Source organism: Rhyacophila brunnea, unplaced genomic scaffold, assembly GCF_057557595.1.
Source record: "Rhyacophila brunnea isolate RB1 unplaced genomic scaffold, BYU_Rbru_1.0 scaffold_23, whole genome shotgun sequence".
In the NCBI taxonomy this organism is placed as follows: domain Eukaryota; kingdom Metazoa; phylum Arthropoda; class Insecta; order Trichoptera; family Rhyacophilidae; genus Rhyacophila; species Rhyacophila brunnea.
In genome coordinates this window covers 17,456,288-17,476,229 of record NW_028232893.1, presented here as the reverse complement: position 1 = coordinate 17,476,229, position 19,942 = coordinate 17,456,288, and the positions used below count along the sequence as shown (strand labels likewise).

General features: G+C 33.9%; 1 protein-coding gene across 2 annotated transcripts in view; it reads left to right on the top strand.

Annotated features, from left to right (window-relative positions):
* pasha (microprocessor complex subunit partner of drosha) overlaps window positions 1–12,886 on the top strand; it is a 29,566-nt gene extending 16,680 nt beyond the window's left edge. For both annotated transcript variants that reach the window (XM_085950434.1, XM_085950433.1), the window contains exons 7-11: window positions 1,695–1,832; window positions 6,891–7,093; window positions 8,247–8,384; window positions 9,524–9,643; window positions 11,305–12,886. In XM_085950434.1, the coding sequence (XP_085806560.1) occupies window positions 1,695–1,832; window positions 6,891–7,093; window positions 8,247–8,384; window positions 9,524–9,643; window positions 11,305–11,586 (881 nt within the window). In that variant the 3' untranslated portion in view covers window positions 11,587–12,886. The remainder of the gene's footprint in view (window positions 1–1,694; window positions 1,833–6,890; window positions 7,094–8,246; window positions 8,385–9,523; window positions 9,644–11,304) is intronic.
* The last annotated feature ends 7,056 nt before the right edge of the window (window positions 12,887–19,942 follow it).

Genomic DNA, 19,942 nt, shown 5'->3' with positions numbered 1-19,942 from the left:
TATAAAGATGAAAGTAAATCAATGGTAAAGTACACACTTTTTCATCTACAACTTAAATTATACTACTAAAACCTTCCTGAGGCTACAATATCAATTTGTAAGTAATGAACGACCTAAAAAACTTAACTATTGTCATACAAACCTGTTGCAATAGAAGTATTAGGGTTATTAGTAGTATTGTCTCCATCCACAACATCACTGTGGTGTGCTTCATCTGAAATATAAATAAAACATATGCGTTAGTAAGGATGTCTTTTAGATGACATAAAAATACGCCATAGTAACGTGATATCAGTACACAAATAATCAATTGTAGAGCAAACTTCAATTTGAGGTTAAGTTGAATTAAGTTGCTTACCTTTAACGTGCTCCCTTATTTTATTCTGTTGCCCACACAGAAACATAATCTTATCCAATCGTGAATTATACATGTTAATAAAAACGATTAAACAATAACAATAAACAAGCACAATTGCACAAAATAATAAGATATAAATACGCGCGAAATGTCAACATTCAGCACCATGTGTCAAACGGTTGCAAGCTGCGTGTGGCAAAGACAATAAGTCAATATAAATAACGGACAAGTGACTAGAAGCTTGAAGCCAAATAACGTTAAGTCATCTAATCGTCTTTGTGCACAGATAAAATTACAAAATCTGTATAGCAAAAAGCGTTTAGTTACTTATTGTTACTTGCCACTATGAAGTATGAAAGAAAGTGACTTAATACGTATTGAATTCTTTAAATATCGTCACAGCTACATGGAGTTTGGCGGAACTTGTTTTTTCAGACGATAGAGCGTGTCGAACTTTATCATTCTGCATTCATAACTGAAAACAGCCAATTTTTGACTTATCGTCTTCTGCCACTATACCGACGATATGATTTCCTCGGAAGTGGATCTATCTTGCATGAAGTAATTCATTTATAGGATAAAGATTAAATTATTATTCTTTTATTCAATATTGAATAGAGACAAGATTTAAGAATGTTTCTTATTGAAAATACATAATTTTGAAAACTTTAAAAATTATTCCACCCATGTTTAAATTGCGGAAGTTTCTCGCGAACGTTTCTACGGGAGGGATGTTTATCGCATATCTTTTCTACGGCTTCTGTATGCCATGAAAGTAATAAATTCTTATATATATATTACTGTAAAATAGTATATTATAGAAATCGTATTAATTATATTTTGAATATGTTTGAAAGTTACTTGCAATTCCATACAATTTGTTTCATAAAGATTTCAGCTAAAATTGCATTATTTAGGTTATTTTTCATTCGTTGTAAAATTGATTTTGATGATTATGTGATGTGCAATGTGAAAAGGTTCAAGCATAACCATAAAAAAGCATAAAAACCAAAGTGTGCATTATTTTTGTCGGATCTCCCATGTCTACATCTACTATTATGGTTTGCTTTAGGCAGGGTTTAATTGAATTTTAAAACTAACCAATACCATCCGCAATTTGTATTCTTAGTTCAATGAAAACAAATAAATATGACTGATAAAGTTTAGTGTGCACTATTTATGTTGGATCTTAACAGCCTACCTCCACCTTTCGCCACTGCTACATGCCATACAGCGCGTTAAATACTGACTTTATTACATGGAATAAGGCGGCTGTCATGGTCACGATGATGTGATGGTGAATGGATATCAATCAGTTTTATTTATCTCCTTTCAGGTGCCTACACCACATTTAACAAGACTGCGCCGAAGGAATGTCTCATGAATCCAAACGGCAAGAGTTATGTCTGTATTTTGCATGAATACTTGCAGAGAGCTCTCAAAAAACAACCAACATACGAATACAAGGAATTCGGTAAGGGCAAATATTTTCGAAAAACGGAATACTTTTCAATGTATGTTTGATCCAGTGCAAGGTGTCAATGGATTGAGAAAATGGCTGACAACCATTCCTTGTATTCCGAAAGTTTGTTAGTATAACCTCCACCTTGTCGAGTTCCGTGTCCTCTGTTTAGTAGCAAATGGGTCTAGGACGATTTGGCACCGCGAACTGGCCTCCGCCGATTGGCCTCCGGTAATTGGCCGCCGGTACAATCGGACGCCGGCCCAATTGGACGCCGACCCAATTCGACGCCGACCCAATTGGCCTCCGGGAGGATTGGACGCCGCACAGTTGAATTAAATGCGCAAAGGAATAGACGTACGTTACGATTTGTTGGAGTAAGTAAGCAAGTCAGTTTAATATGGTTCTATCTTCTCAGTAGTCGAACCTTATACATTTCGCGCTTGACACATTTTTAATATAGATTGTGAATAATTATTATGCCTTATGATGTTTATTAAATGGAAATTAATTCTTCCCTCGTTAAAACTTAAAGATGTGCATAATCAATTGATTTATTGTCTATACGTGGGTACTTATTTATATTTACAACAAATATTAAAAATAATGTTAGAATGAAAATTACATTATATTTCAGCGTTTTATCGACTTAATATTGTAATAAAGCTTAAACATGTATATTATTATGCATAAATGCGTATTTTAAGATAGTATGAAATTACAAACAAAATATTAAGTAAGTCATCTGCTAAGTATAAATGTTTCAGTAGTTTGATTGATAAACTACTTAGGTACTGGGTGCCAGACGAAATCCCGAACGCTGAAATCTCGAATGGCCGGAATTCCGAAGGCCGAAATCCCGAAAAATAAAAAACATCAATAATTGCGCAATTTTTGCAAGAGACACAAAAACCCATTTTTTGTGGAAATATAAAAAAATGTAAAATACAAACAACAATAATTGCGCAATCATGAATTGCGCAATTTTGACAAGAGGCACAAAATCCATTCGTTCTGCAAAATGGTCTCTCCTGAAAAAAAATTGCGCAATCGGAAACACCTATTTTCCGCAAAAATGGGATTTGTCTCTCTTACAAAAATTGCGCTCACGGTTGCGCAATTATTGATGTTTGAATTTTTTTATTTTTCGGGATTTCGGCCATTCGGGATTTCAGCATTCGGGATTTTGGCCTTCGGGATTTCGTCCGGCACCCAGTACCTAAGTAGTTTATCAATCAAACTACTGAAACATTTATACTTAACAGATGACTTACTTCATATTTTGTTTGTAATTTCATACTATCTTAAAATACGCATTTATGCATAATAATATACATGTTTAAGCTTTATTATAATATTAAGTCGATAAAACACTGAAATATAATATAATTTTCATTCTAACATCTAACATTATTTTTAATATTTGTTGTAAATATAAATAAGTACCCATGTATAGACAATAAATTAATTGATTATGCACATCTTTAAGTTTTAGCGAGGGAAGAATTATTTTCTTTTAATAAACATCATAAGGCATAATAATTATTCAAAATCTATATTAAAAATGTGTCAAGCGCGAAATGTATAAGGTACGACTACTGAGAAGATAGAAGCATATTAAACTGACTTGCTTACTTACTCCAACAAATCGTAACGTACGTCTATTCCTTTGCGCATTTAATTGAACTGTGCGGCGTCCAATCCTCCCGGAGGCCAATTGGGTCGGCGTCGAATTGGGTCTGCGTCCAATTGGGCCGGCGTCCGATTGTACCGGCGGCCAATTACCGGAGGCCAATCGGCGGAGGCCAGTTCGCGGTGCCAAATCGTCCCATTCCCGTAGCAAACATTTATGTTCAGTTTAAAAAAATATGTGTAAATATGTGTGTTGTCGCTTATTTCTCATGTTGTAATTTAATTCCTTAACCTTTTCTATGGCTCACAGTATTACTATGGCAGTATCTGATAGGCCGCAGATTTTTAACAACACATGTTGAATGTAGAGCGAAGCTCTTACTACAATCGCTGTAATACCGATAATTTGTGGCTTAGTATTTTATAATAATTCAAACAGATAGCAATGTGTGTTTAATTTTTTAGATTATGCAAATTAATCAACAGTGGCTAGTAATATAATGTTTGTGAGGCTTTCACGGTTGTTTTTTATCATAGTAGATTTTTGGGTTTTCACCGTGTGTCCTTCTTCCTTCTTTACTCGACGTTTCGGGCTCGTTGCAGAGGCCATTATCAAGAGATGATATGTTTTGGTCGTAACGATTGACAGATTACTCTGAGGAACATTTGCTCTTAGCTAATCGGATTCCTTTTGACATTCTTCGAGCAACGTTTACATTCACATACCTACACTACATTTTCATCATAAAACATATGAGGCGCCGAGTCGCTAAACTGGCTCCTGGCGATTTTTCGATAAAATGAGGTTTGAATGTACTTAGATGCTCTATCGATAGACCTATCGACTTTTCCAGTTGAGAGTTTCAAATTCCTTCCAATTTCATCAAAAAATCAAAATGAATATTGACGTGAGTCGCCAAGCGCGCTCTTCGAAAAAATAAGGAGTCGCTAAATTGTCTCTTCTTAACCGACCAATCAGACGCCGCCATTCAAATACTGATTTCAAACGTACGGTAAAATCTCTATAGAACCGCGTCAAACCGTTCGCGTCTGTGCAGTGAGAAAGTCTTGATTTTGCTTCATCTATTTGATTGTTTTTACTAATTAATAATAGATGTTTCATTAGTAAGTGTAATGGAATCTCTACCAGGAGAATCAAGGAAGCGTTTAAAAAATCCAGCTGGCTGGAAATGTAACGTGTTACGCCAAGAAAGGTATTTAAAAATTGACATTCCTAACATTAATTTTTGCTATAGATGTTTCAATAATCCAGTGGTGTTTCATAATAATATTTTTTGTTTCGTATGCTTTTTTTAAATTATGCCGTAGATACATATTGTATATTTAGCGTGATGTAATTATTATGAGATCTCTAAGTACAGATTTTTAACATATTTTGCTTGTGTCAAAAAATAATATTATTGGGACCTTTAATAATTGAACATTATTTTTTAATCACTTGATGACTTTCTAAGCGAATCCATAAGTATAATAAATTGATTTAAGATAACCGCCATAAATCTCATTATATATATTTACATAATATCTAAGTATAGTCATTATTTTATACTTTTGTATATATATTTTATTAACCTCTATCTTTACTTTTTATTTTCAAAGTTATTAATTATTGTATTTTTCATAATTTGTTGCAGATATTCATCTAAAAAATTGCCCGAGTATCCTCAGTGTAATCATGACACTAAGAACTTCAAGTGCAGTTCATTAAATGGAACTGATATTAGACATTTCCATACTGCATTTTATGAAAAGGCAGTGAAACTTGCTCAAGATACATTTATAGTGAAGTATTGTGAAGGAGTTTCAGTGATGTCACAGTGGGGCTGAAAGAAAAAAATCTTTCAATATAAAATATTATGCCCGAAAAAGTCAAACTGGTGCTTTGGTTCCCGTATGCCAAAAAACCTTTTTGGGCATTTTAAACATTAAAAAAGGTAGAATCCAAGGTGTTGTGAAGCGCTTTCAAAATAGCGCGGGAAAACTTCCCACCGAGAGAAGAGGCGGTGATAAGGCACATGCGAGTTTTATAGGGAAAAGAGCAAGTGTTGTTGCATTTATAAAGGAGTTAAAATGTAGTGAGCCACATTACTGCCGGAATAAGACGCTGAGTCGGGTATACTTATCGGCGGAACTAAATATCACGTAGTTATGGAAGAAGTATAATAGCATACATAGACTAAAACACCGCAATTAATAATTATTTATTATCTGTGGTCGATATACTGTAAAGTATATTCCGTTGAAACCATTAAACAATACATTGTGTTTTATTATGCTTTCTATGTATGTGTTATTGGGACCATCACTTATTCACATATTTGGTATACTTGTGTAATTTCTTGTAATTTCAATTAATAAACACGATTCTTTATTCTGAAAAAATGCTTTTTTTCTATGTACATACATACATACCTACCGCTATAAATGCTAAAAAGATGCAAAGTAAAAAAGGATTTACCATGTAGTATGGTTCTAGTATGGTTAGAAAATATTTGTTTGGCAAAATAAATTCTAAAATATCTATATTAATTGAAATAAATACGGCCCGCTACTGAACAGTCATTTCCGGCCGACCTTATTCCAGTAAGTGCCAAACTCGACTCTATTGACATGTAACGTCAAAGTGTGAGTCACAAATTTGGCTCCTTGCGACAGCGGGTGATGCAAGTGTGCTCTCCGGACAATTAAAATGCATTTATTTAGAATATTGGCGCATATAAATTGAATTTGACGTTTTAATTTACTATTCCATATAAACTGGAAACTAGAAAATAACTTAAATTACACTTGAAGTTATCACACTGCCCATAACAGTTTTTCGTGATTTACTCAAAACTCAAAAAACCCCCAGGAGCCAGTTTAGCGACTCGGCGCCTCATATCATCTCTTGATAATGGCCTCTGCAACGAGCCCGAAACGTCGAGTAAAGAAGGAAGAAGGACACACGGTGGAAACCCAAAAATCCACTACGATAGTGGCTAGTAATTTGAGTTTAAAGTCACGGGCGAGATAACTCGCGAAATTTGTATGTGTGGCTGTCGATCACGGCCTCATAAAGCGAGATAACTCGCTGACGGCATAGAACTGGATGAAAGAATAAAGTTAATGGTAAATAATCATTTAGTACCTGGTTTGGTATGGGCATCTAATAATTACAGACAATCTTAATATAGTATTTTTCAGTGGCTGTTTTCTTTAGTTTGTAATAAAATTTAAGCTGCTCTTCCCTTGTCGTAGATTTTATGCATGGAGTTGAACACAGATATGACTTCATTTATGCACAGCCGATTACTGTTTTTTTTGAAGTCTTAAATGTGGTTTTGAAGAAAAAATATTCAATTGACCGAATATACATTTTTATAGGGACCGTGAAATGAAAAAAATTTGAAAATTCAATAGATATTTTTTATTTTATAGAAAATGGGTCCACCCCCTATTCGGCAACTGTGTCCATTAATAGTATGAAGTACGGAGTAGGTTACGGGACTTCGAAGCGCCAGGCCAAGTCGGCTGCAGCTAAGGCCACCATCGAAATCCTCATTCCAGAGATGAGAGACAAGATCAAACAGGACAATGAACTGAACGGAACGGCTAGCAGGACTACAGATCAAGACTTGGAGGTTAGTCATTTATTTTTATGGCGTTGTAAGTCTTATGAGAGTAAACTGGGTGGATGCTTTGAAGAGTGAGTTGATTTTCTTTATTTAAAATTAGATTTTTTAAATAGTTTATCATTATTCTTTTTATTAATATTGATACCGCCTAAACCATGGCATCCTCAGAGGATCCAAGGCCATGAGGCCTGAATTATCATTGGGCTGATTCATGCAAACATGAACAGATCGACTGCGAGGCAAATTTCTAGCCCGTAAGCTTAGATGTATGAAAATTTATAGTCACCCTTTTGCAAGTTCTACAAAATTTAATGAAATCATTCTAGCCCTTAATGTATGTAAAATCCTGCATTTTCTTTATACCTACATTAATTCTAGAAGCAAGCAAAGTAAAACCTAGCGTCATTATAAATTTTATACTTATTCAATTTTAAACATACAAGCAAGCTGTAATTTAGTGCAGTAATGTTAATCCCAGCAAATGCAGTCCCTTTCAAAGCATGTACCTGGAAAAGGTCTGGTTGAATATTTCTGTGGTTAGCAAAAATTCTCAGAAGTATGACACCCAATGTACCTACCAGCCAGGTACATGGGGTGTAAGGGCTGTCCTTTTGTCATTTTTCAGTGACAGAATTTGTAGGTAATATTTTTAATTCTTGCCTGAGTTAACCTACTCCAAAAAGGTTGATTCATTCGGTTTTTGGTCTCTGCGGACGTTGGATGTGGCGCCGCGCTCTCGGCGTCACCGCCATTTTAATTTTTTTTTTTTTTTTTTTTTAAATATTTTTGAATATTTCCTATGCTGTAGTACTTTGTACCTAACTGTATTCCGAACAATAAAACGCCGTTTTCGCCAATATTTCCGCGTTGTCAATCAACATAAGCATGTCCCCGAAAGAAGCCAGCATACGATATCACCGTGACATTACATCATCACGGGGGTCCAGCGCTCTTACCCCTTTCGGAGGTGACAATATGTATAAAAATTGCCAGATCATTCTGTTTTTTTCCTATTAAAATTGCGTGAAAAACAAGACAATATTTAGTGTCTTCATATAATACGACCATACCAGGAATCAGGTTCTCATTCATGAAGAAGAAAATCTGATATGATAATTGCAATGTATTGAGATGTCAACATTCTTTTGTTTGATTTTAGTTCTTTGACGATATCAAGATTGAGGATCCTCGGGTGTATGACTTCTGTGCCAAGACTATGGAGCCTTCTCCGCATACCGTCCTGCAGACATGCCTGGCCAGGAATTTTGGAATCGGTGACAGAGAAATTAAGTATCAGGTATTTTTTATAATATCACTGTCCTGAGATTAATTCACGTTGATCGCGGGGATACGTTTTGTACACGGTCACAATTAGCGAAATTTCACAATCAATGGTTTAATAAATGTCACGCATAAAATAATGTCTTGTTGTAAATTGAAAAATAACATTAATATTGTTCTGTGTTTCAAAAACATTACGTGCGACGTATCGGTCTACTTTTGTTTCACTAGCGCTCGTAAATTTATTATATGTGACAGACCAAAAAAATTCTATATGGGTGATTACACGCATTTTGACGATTTATGGAATGTGGCACATGTCAAAACAACTACAGGACAAATAAATACTGTTAAAAATCAATTGGAATGTAATGAATCGCACTCACTGGAGCCGACATGAACAAGTGTTACCTGTACTTAATAGTTTTTAATGTTTGAAGTAGGACTAGTCAGGCCAAAACAATCAATTTATATACATTGTCATGAAAAATAAAATCATTTTATATACCATATCTAACCTTTTAACTGCCCATAGGTGTATGTAGTGCGGTACCTTGCCGCCGCGAATTTTATTGTAAAAATAAAAAATGTATCAAAGTTTATTTATAAAAACTTACTAAATAAATGAAGAGTGCGCCAATTGTGCCACCATTTATCCATAATAACAAAATTAAAATGCTTATGATTTGTATCTTTAAAATAATTGATTTACGTTAGTAAAATCCCATTTTAAGCGTCATTTTTGTATGAGCGGCGTTGCATTCACGGAAAATTTGCGCTTAAGACGTTATTGGCAGCCATCCGGCTAAGGAATAAAATAGAATATAATTTTTCATTAAAAATCAATACATTTCATGCATAAAACGCATCCTAATTTAATTTTTAATTAAAATATAATTTGTCACCTGAATACAGAACTATTCCAAGACGCATTTGCAATATTTTACTTGAGAGATATTTGAAACATCCTACTTTAATTTATTGTTATGTCTATAATAGATAAATAACCGAAGTAAATTTTTCCAAACAGCCTGTAAGATAAAAAAATGTGACTTTAAATAGTTCTGAATTCAGCTGACATTATGTCACTTGCATTCCTTCAAACCTCAGCACCTTGAAAGTCGTGGGAAATCAGTTTGAAGTTTGTATTTTTAGATGAACACTTTGAAACACCAGCGCAATGAATTCACCATGACGGTTGGCAAACATTCCATAACCGTAATATGCAAGAACAAGAGAGAAGGAAAGCAGCGGGCTTCTCAGGGTATTTTACAGGTACAGTGAAACTCCATTCTTTTTTCTTTTCGACCATGTCCGATCCTAATAGGATCATATGGGCCTCCACAGAGTAGAGGTTTGTATTGACAGATTTTGTTTTTTACGGGAAATGGATGTCAGCCACTTGCTCAACCTATTAGGCCCATACCCTGACACACACAAATTGAAACTCCATTAGACTACAATAACTTAAACAATAGTGGTGGCGCCAGTGTGTTGTGTGAGTGTTGCGGAGTATGCACGTATTTCTAATCTCCAATCTGCCGACTAATCTAAACATGGTTAATTCCGTTTTCACCATAAATCAAAAAATTTCGCATCTATGCATATGGAAATATTACACCGTAACCAAAGAATTCTGATTCTATGTAAAATGAGTCTTATATTATGTGTGCATTCCGCATTAGGAATTTTTCAGGCAGTTAAATTACCGAAATGAATGATTGTGTATGTGTTTGTATTGGTAACAATTTGGTTATTTTCTTCTCCTATTGTTAGACCCTCGCCACGCATTATTGTCACAAGCCTGAAAGAAGTATTTTTTTATATAATTAATTGTCATTTTTTTAATGAACAATTAATTGTGTAAAATCATGTATAGTATTCTCTCAGTATTCCGCCACCCCAAAAACCAGACAAGTGTCCAATGAGTGAAAGCGGCGGATTATAGTGCATACATACAAAATAAAAATTAAAACTGGTATTTCATAAAAATAGTTTTTTTGAGAAATCTGTACTAGCAAATTACGGTTTTATTTATAATCAAAATCAAGTATTTACTAAATTATACATATTTAAACTATGTTTATTAGTTAAACAGTAAATCACTCGACACAATCAGTGAGGCAGATATTCTTGAATGGCTTGATTTTGTGCTTTCAACTAGTAAAAATAACGGCGGATTATAGTAGTTGTCGGATAATCGAACGGCGGGTTACTGAGAGTGTACTGTATATACATAATAGTGGCGAAGGGTGGAGGTAGGCTGTTAGGATCCGACATAAATAGTGCGCACTAAGCTTTGTCAGTCGAACGTATTTGTTTTCATTGAACTAAGACTACAATGTGTAAATAGTGTTTGTTGATTTCTAAAATTCAATTAAACCCTGCCTAATCCAAGCCGTGGTAGAAAATAGTAAAAATATGTTCGTTTATCTATAAAGTATCTAAAATTATGCCATTAAACCATACATAATTTTAGATATTTTATAGATATAACAATATTTTTGATCGATTATGGTTTAGTTTAGGCAGGGCGTAATGAATTTAAAAAAACTAACCAGCACCATCTGTAATAAGTATTCTTAATTAAACAAAAACAAATAAGTATGACTGAAATGGTGTGCACTATTTTTGTCGAATTGCCCATAGCATACCTAAACTATTATGGTTTGGTTTGGTCAGGGTTTAATTGAATTTTAAAAACTAACCAGCACTATTTGCAAATTGTATTCTTGTTCAATGAAAACAAATAAGTTTGACTGAAAAAGTTTAGTGTGCACTATTTATGTCGGATCTTAACAGCTTACCTCCACCCTTCGCATGAATGCTATGAATTTTAAGGAATTGAGGGTTGTAAAAAGAAAATTCAATAGGCATCCTCTATATTAGTCATACTTCATCGCTCCGAAGGTTATGTATTTTTTCTGATCATTTAGGCCCTGCACCCGAATATCACGTCTTGGGGCTCCCTCCTCCGACTGTACGGCAACCGATCCGTAAAGAGTTTCAAAGAGAAGAAGCAGGAGGAGCAAGAGATCACGCTGCTGCAGTCACGGGCCGCCGTCAATCAACCCAATTATGCCATTCTGGAGAAGCTGCGCAGCGAGATGACCAAACTTGCTCACAAGGACAAGGCCATCGCGCCCATCGGGACCCTGCTCGTCCAGGAGCACCTCCCCCAGCATTCCGGTTCCAATCTCAACAACGTAGATCTCTGACCTTCCCCATCTAGTGTCTTTGGCTGTTAAGATAGCCTTTTAAATTCAGCGAGTGCGATATACCACAACTGCTCGCGGCAATGACCGCTTTTGTATTGCTTCGCAATAGACAATCAATCAGTCATATGAGGCATCTATTAGTGCGGCGGTAAGATAAAACTATGCCTCACTTTAAAGTGCGGTGATTTACATTTTCTCTTTCTCTCACCTCTGCGACAAGCCGTGAGTGATGTAATATGAATCAAGTGGATACGTCAAGGTCATGCGTAGTTCCTCATGGTTGATGGTTAAGCTGAGTAAAGAAATGAAAATGGTTATTGCTTCTCTCCTAATAGATTGACCAAAAACCATCCCAGGATTGATATGTTGGATATGGTTATTGAATATATTTTAAATATATCGCTTTATGTACGAGGGTGGGTCAATAAGTCCTTAGAAAAGCCGACAGGTGGCGCGACTAGTACTGTAAGCGGTTTGTTTTCATGCAGCGGCACTACCGATTCAGTATGCTGCGAAGTTTCAATCAGATTGGTCGGGTTGTTGTGTGTTTCTCGTACATTTAAAAAAAAAATTTGCTTGTGGAAAATGGAAAAATGGAAAATGGAGAAAATTGAGTTTAGAGCTGAGTCTGAAGAATTAATTTTTAAATATGAATACATCGGTGATCAGGCGTTCACAGCAATTAATACTGCTGCTCCAGGAAATGTATTGTGGCGCATGACAGAGACACACAGACCCAATGTGTCTCGAGATATTTTCGAATATTTCTAATTGCCTGAGGGAAAAATACGATACTGCAGAAACTACACGAAGATAGTGGGGAAAACGTAAATTTCGGGCACGTAAAATCGGAGTCCCTCTGTATTATCACCGTGGCACAGTTCGCCGTGAGCTGTCTATCGTAAAAAGATGACAGTATATTATACGGTCTCCAATTTTATTAGATTCAATATGAACATTAATTCAATTTTCATAGCTGATTTTGGCAAAATTCATGAATTATTCAAGAATGTAAACCTAACCTAACCTAACAAATAATCCAATATATCGGCTATTTTCAAAATTTGTTTGCTGCTGGCTTTCTGTAAAGTGTAAACCGACATGAACCGTGTTTTATTTAGACATGAATTTTATGTCAGTAGGTACTATACGACTCAAAGAGGTTGGATGGTTTTTAATATACGGCCATATATTATTTCATACATACATTTCACAGTGAAGTGTGATACAGCGAACTGCATATGTACAAGTTTCCGGACACGGCAAGTAACATGTGACCCCTCGCCATATTGGATAAATAGCTATTAATAAACACTTATTTATATTTATACAATAAATTTTACACGTATATTATCATTTAATCAATCAGCATATTACATAAAATTGTATCATACAATCACATATTTTAAAATGTTATTATTCTTGAAGTGAAATAGCGTCTTTACTATCAGAAAATTTGTGATGTGCGTTTATCTTACTCAGCTGGTCAACCCGTCGCGCCGGGCCCCCAGGCTAGAGCTCTCAGCCCTCCCATAATGGGGACCATTACGCACCCTTTTAATCTCAATTAAGACTAGGTCTCAATGTACCTATATTGAAATTCAACTTGAAACCAACATAATCATAAATCAAAACTGTTTACAATGTTGCATTCTTTCCCGCGCCCGCAGACACACATACACGGCCGCAATTTATAGTTAAAACTCGACTGTCAAAATAATATTTAGGCTTCGAAAACGTCATTCTATATCTCACAAAAAAACAGAGATGCACAGTGGCTTCAATTGTCATTTTCATCGTGACTGGTGACAGGCCAGTCGTCTGGACTAGCTTGACAAGCGACTTACGTGTTCTAAATTGTGTGGAATCAATAAATGGCAGCGGTGACTTTTTGCACTGCACACATAAGTGACATTCATGGCATGTGCATCTAAATATGCTGCGCGTTTCATTAGCTGTTTTATTTTTCAACCAACAATGTTGCATCGACACTGAGATGGTACATTAAATTACATGTGTTTTGTGAATGCAAACAGAATCACTTTGATAAATTCGATGAATTACAGTCAGGACGAGTATATATGTGCGACCGACCATTTCATCTCATATATTATTATCATGTAGGTATATAATGAACAGGAGACAGTGACTGTAAAAAGGTTGTGTATCACTCAAGAATGTCAAATATAGTTGCTCATTGTCACATAACATAGAGATTGTGATGAAATTTTAGTAATTTTTTAGTTACCTAATTTTAAATTTTTATTCAGTACCTACATACTTTTCATGCATCTTTGAACATTCAAAGAGCCATATTTGAGATCTATGTTTTACCGATAGTGACCTTCGCCTTAATGGCCGATGATCAGTGACAGATTTAGACAATTAGACATGTCGTCTTTTACCAGAACTCGTTATAGTCAAATTATAAAATATTGTCAGTGTTGTTCTATTAGTGTGAATAATAAACCATAATGAAATATTTTTTTAAATAGTTATAAGTATTTTGGTAATAGATAATAGCAATGATTTTAATGAATGACATGTAACTGTAAAATAATAAATATTTATGATCTTAAATCTCACCTGAATTGAAAATATATTTAGATTTTTACACTTATTCTTGATGAAAATGTTTTTCATATGTCGACAAAGGACTTTAATTATTACAGCTGCTTGTAGGACGGGTGTAGTATAATTATATACACGAATTTTGATGCGTCAGACTAATATTATGTTAGTGCCTATACACACTTGCATGCGGCAGGCCGCTGCGGTTAGCCAGCATACAAAAAACGATAGGCGGCAGGTCGCCGCGGCTAGCCGCAAGGCGGCCTGCCGCAAGTGCGTATGGGCACTTAGATTGCCAAAAGCTGGTAAGTCGATAATTTAGATATTTAGAGTTATCAATGGATTATGTGTCTATATATATAAATATGTATGCTAGACATTGATATACTACTAGATGAGTAGTTACCATACAAGTGTCATTTTAAAAATGTACCACAAAAGAAGATATTACGAATATCGTCTTATAATACTTCCTTATAGGTATAATGCATTAAGACCGTTATCATGGATTCTCGAATATCACCCGTATTACAAGGGATGTAAAACTTAATTTCTGTACAATAGTGAACATAAGGGTGTCTGAAAAACACTGTTTATGGCATTCGAAAATAATCAGGAACGAACTGGGAATATTACTTTTAATTTAATATAACTTTAAATATTATGTCAGTAATATTTATTACATTTATATAATTGCCTTTTCTGTTACACTGTGTATAATCTATATTGCATTGTTAGCAATGACATTATTAATGGACGACACACTCAATACAGTAGCTAGCAAGTAAATTCGCGCATTCGCATGTATAAGTAGACGTCACGCAATTTCCATTATGCGATATCACGCATCGGGAATTTATAGCAATATGACTTTTATTGTAATGGCGTTAGAGCAGTGTTTCTAATGTCAATGTTCATTTGAGCGAACCCGTTCGAACCGAACCATTCGGCAGACCCAACAAAAAGCGTCAGGAATTTATAGCAATATCACCTTTATTGTAATGGCGTTAGAACAGATTATGCCATTCGGCAGACCCGACGATAAAGTGAGTGTCATTTTCTTTTCCAGATGATTCGTCCATATTAATGTCATTGATTGTTAGATTAATAACTTTATTGTGTTGAGGAGTAGGAATGCAATAATCAGACACATTGATATATTAAGTCTTAATGTAATATGAGAGATGGAATTAAATGTATTAACATATTATGCAATCAAACAATATTACATTTTCATTTGATATTAGATATTTATTGAAGATCTTCTAAACATAATATTTAGATAAGAAACAATAGTTATCATTGTTTTATATTTTAAGGTAAGTACCTATTTTCCCACGTTTTGTTTTTTTAATAAAGCATTTTCATATGTCTACTGCTATGACATTAATATGGACGAAGCATCTGGGAATAAAAATGATATTCACTTTTTTGTCGGGTCTGCCGAATGGCATAACCTGTTCTAACGCCATTACAATAAAGGTGATATTGCTATAAATTCCCGATGCTTTTTGTCGGGTCTGCCGAAAGGTTCGATTCGAACGGGTTCGCTCAAATGAACATTGACACTAGAAACACTGTTCTAACGCCATTACAATAAAGGTCATATTGCTATAAATTCCCGATGCGTGATATCGCATAATGGAAATTGCGTGACGTCTACCTATACATGTGCGAATGTCGCTGTGTGTGAATTTACTTGCTAGCTACTGTATTGAGTGCGTTGTCCATTAATAATGTCATTGGTCTACTGATAGTTAATCTTAAGTTTGGACCTAATAGGTTGAGCAAATGGCTGACATCCATTTCTCGTAAAAAACAAAATCTGTCAATACAAACCTCTACTCTGTGGAGGCCCATATGATCCTATTAGGATCGGACATGGTCGAAAGAAAAAGAAAGAAGAATTAAAAATACTATTGAAATATAATACATAATAATTATATTATTTATTATATTTAACCATTATGGTTTCCAAACAAAGATCAACAATGAAATTTAAAAGCAATGGATTTTTCCAAATATAAAAATAAGTCTAATGGTAATTATTATATTTTTATTATTTTATTTAAACTTTGTATTTCTGTCCATTTTATCGCCTCTGCGCCGCGAAGAATTCCAAAGTCCCATTAATTATATGTTGATTTTAATATTTTATATAACAATATTACAATTATTATAACAAATTGTATTGATATTAGTGATAATTATATATGGTTCGATTATGTAACAATTAAATTGATTATATACGAATATGAAAACATGACAGTACAAGAAAAACATTAAAGTTTACTCAGTAACATAAATAATATACGCGATATCCAAAGGATACGGTAAAACAAATTATTACTTTCATAATATTGGTAGTGATTGTAAATTGAGACTAATGTTTTATTTTAATAAGAAATTCGTCAAATTTAAGTATCTCTACATTGTCATTCTCCTTCCATTTTATTTTCGTTTATGTGAGTTCGGTCCTGTACTTAAAGCTTGCAAGCCACCAAAAATGCATGTCTGAGCGGTCAGAGAAAGTCATCATGAGCTGACTAAGTTAGAGTAAGATGCAAGCTATATATGGCTTATTCATGACTATTGCCGTATTATATATAATTGAGCGTATATTGAGTTTAGTCCGCTGATATTAAAACAGTAAGTTTCGCCACTTGGCCGAGTCGCAGAAAATCAGGGGTCATTTGAAGAAGCATAATATGGTTCATCCAGTAGTACATCAATGATGCTAGAAAAAAAATCAAAGTCATCCGATATATAGAATGTGCACATAGCATGTCAAACTTTAAACTGCAATTACTCCATAGCATGATTACGAGACTTACCAACTTTTGGCAGTAACCCCACGAATTAATATAATAAATGGTACTAATACCTCAGAGGATATGGGCAATATATACCGATAATACAGTAGAATGTCACTATTATGATGTATGTAAAATAATAAATATGAAATGCTGTATGTACTTAATATATTTATAATATGTGTGCTTTGCCCACTGAAAAAATTACACAATGTTGTACACAACATACTGGCCATATTTGATAAATCTTATCAATTTTTGTAGGCCAGATTAAAAATTATATATTATGTAGTTCCTATTTAAAATTAGTTCACTTTGATGAAATGTCGGCAAACTACTAAATAAAACGTGTACATGAGGTTTCATTCTCAAATCGAGGGTATACTTGCAGAACGCATTAAGTGAGTTTTTGCTGTTTTTCTGTTTTAAATGCCAAAATTCTTAGAATTTTACGCTCTACGTTCTGGTAAAACGCACTTAGTCATAGGATATACTGGTAAGAAAATAGAAACTGCATTAAGTCATATTGTTATTTTTTTATACTGACAGAAAGCATTATATGACCTATAATGCGTTCTGTGTGTACAAAATACGGGACTTGTAACATGGCATATGCATTAAGTGTGACATAATGCATTCTGTCAGTACAAATTTTGTCAATAGATGTCACCATAGGGCATAGGCAATATCTTTGCAATTTTAATTCATATGTCTTTAGTGATTAGTGAAACAATACATTGAACCATTTGAAGAATTTATTAGAATGACTTCGTCTCAAAGAGCAAAACATAATATATTAAAGATGTGTTGGAGTTGTTCTTATGATCGCAAAAAAGATTACATTCTAAAAAATGTTGAGATTGAAATTCCCGTTGATAGAAAACCAAGGAATGAAAAAAGGAAATCCAGACAAAACTAAAGAGTTATTTCTTTTTCAAGAGTGGACAAAAAGTCAGAGTCTGAATTTTTTTTTTAAAGTAGTTACTTTACACATTTCAAATAGATCAGTAATTCACGCATTTAAAGGACAAGAAGACGTGGGAGTACAGTTTACGTTACACGATCGTAGAGGTAAACATCCCCCTATTCACAAAACAAGCAATGAGAATTTAATCCATATAAAGTCTCACATAGAATCCTTCCCGTTTATGGAGAGTCACTACACGAGAAAGGACATATATATAAGGTAATATTTAGACAGTAAATTAACAATTTGCAAAATGTATAACCTGTGTAAAGACTATTGCACAGAAAAAGGCGTATCACCATTGACACAGAAAACCTATCATAGAGTGTTCTGCAAAAATTATAATTTATCGTTTTTCAAACCAAAAAAGGACCAGTGCACATTTTGTAATAAATACAAAGTAAGTTGCCCCGAAGACAACATCATAATGGAAGAGGATTTTCAGAGTCATTTGAAAAGGAAAAATGAATGTCATTCTGAAAAAGAAATATGTCCAATAATGATTCCTTATTCATGACTGTAACATACGATCTTCAGAGTGTGTTACATATACCATCGACAGAGGTTTCACTGCTCTATTATAAAAGAAAATTAAATATGTTTAACTTAACTATTTACGAAGGTCCAAAGCCGAATAAAGGATTTTGTTTGGCTTGGACCGAAATAAATGGAAAGCGAGGTAGTTGCGAAATAGGAAGTTGTCTCATGTGGTATCTCAAGCAGCTTCCATCGAGTGTAACTGAAATATCTTTCTTCTCCGATACATGCGGAGGCTATAATAGAAATTTGCAAGTATCTGCTCTTTTCTTGAATCTATGGAATGCGATTCTATGCATAGTGCCATAGAAAACAGGCAAAAGTTTGCGTCGATTTATTGTGCCAATGACTAAATGATTTTTGAATGTCTCGTTTCATTTCGAAAAAGAAACCATACGAAACAAGCGAGCTAAAATATACTGACTTTTATGACCTCAAATTTTTATCGAATCAGTTAATAAAAAATAAAAACTTGGCGTAAATTGGCTAAAAATGAAATGTCTTAAATATGAAAAGGAAAAACCATTTACCATTTACCATTCAATATAAATATAGTTTTAGTGATGTGTACGAAACAATAAACGTTTTAAACATTAGAAATGCTTCGCGTATCAACCAAATTTGTTTTGTAGAAATCGAAAACATTCCACAATTGTAATATAAAAATCCATTAAAAACAAGTTGTGCCAAAAAAAGGATTTGTGTGAAAAAAGTGTAATACTGGACATTTTTCATTGGTGGTTTCAACAATTATCTGCCGAGAATAACAGCTATCCAGACTTACTTCCGGAGCCCGATATAAATGATTCCGATGCCGAAAACGACGTTCTTTTTTTAAATATTAATACTGATACTAATCTAATTGTTTTCATGAATAAGTGCAATGTGCAAGTGCAAGGAAATGCAAAGAATGTCAATCAGAATTAAGGCTAGTCGTAATATGTAGCATACTATCCAATCTGCACACCCTTCAGAGAAATGTTATTGTAGTTTACGGTAAATAATTTAATTTTAAAAAAATCTGTTTAAAAATTATTGTGATTTATTATTATTTCATTGTATATTTTCTATATTTCTCTAATTTGAAATAAATAATGTTATTTTCATTAAAAATATTATTTTTATTTGTATTATTATGTACCAATCTAATCATTAACATAAAAAAATATAACAATAATGCATTGTCATTTATCTAATAATATGTCAAAGTTAGCGAATAGTTACTGACAGAATGCATTATGTCAGCGGTCACATCACATTTACATTTAAAAAAAAATATCCATACAACTTATCAACATCAAATCTTATGTTTTGTATGCCAAAAAGGTTATTCTTTATAATGTAGAAAAAAAATATATAAAACATAAAACATTCTACATGGGAGAAAGCTTTGAAAAAAAAAATAAGCTATTAATGCGATTATCTCAGAACTTGTTTTAATGACTTAATGCTTTCTGTCAGTATACCC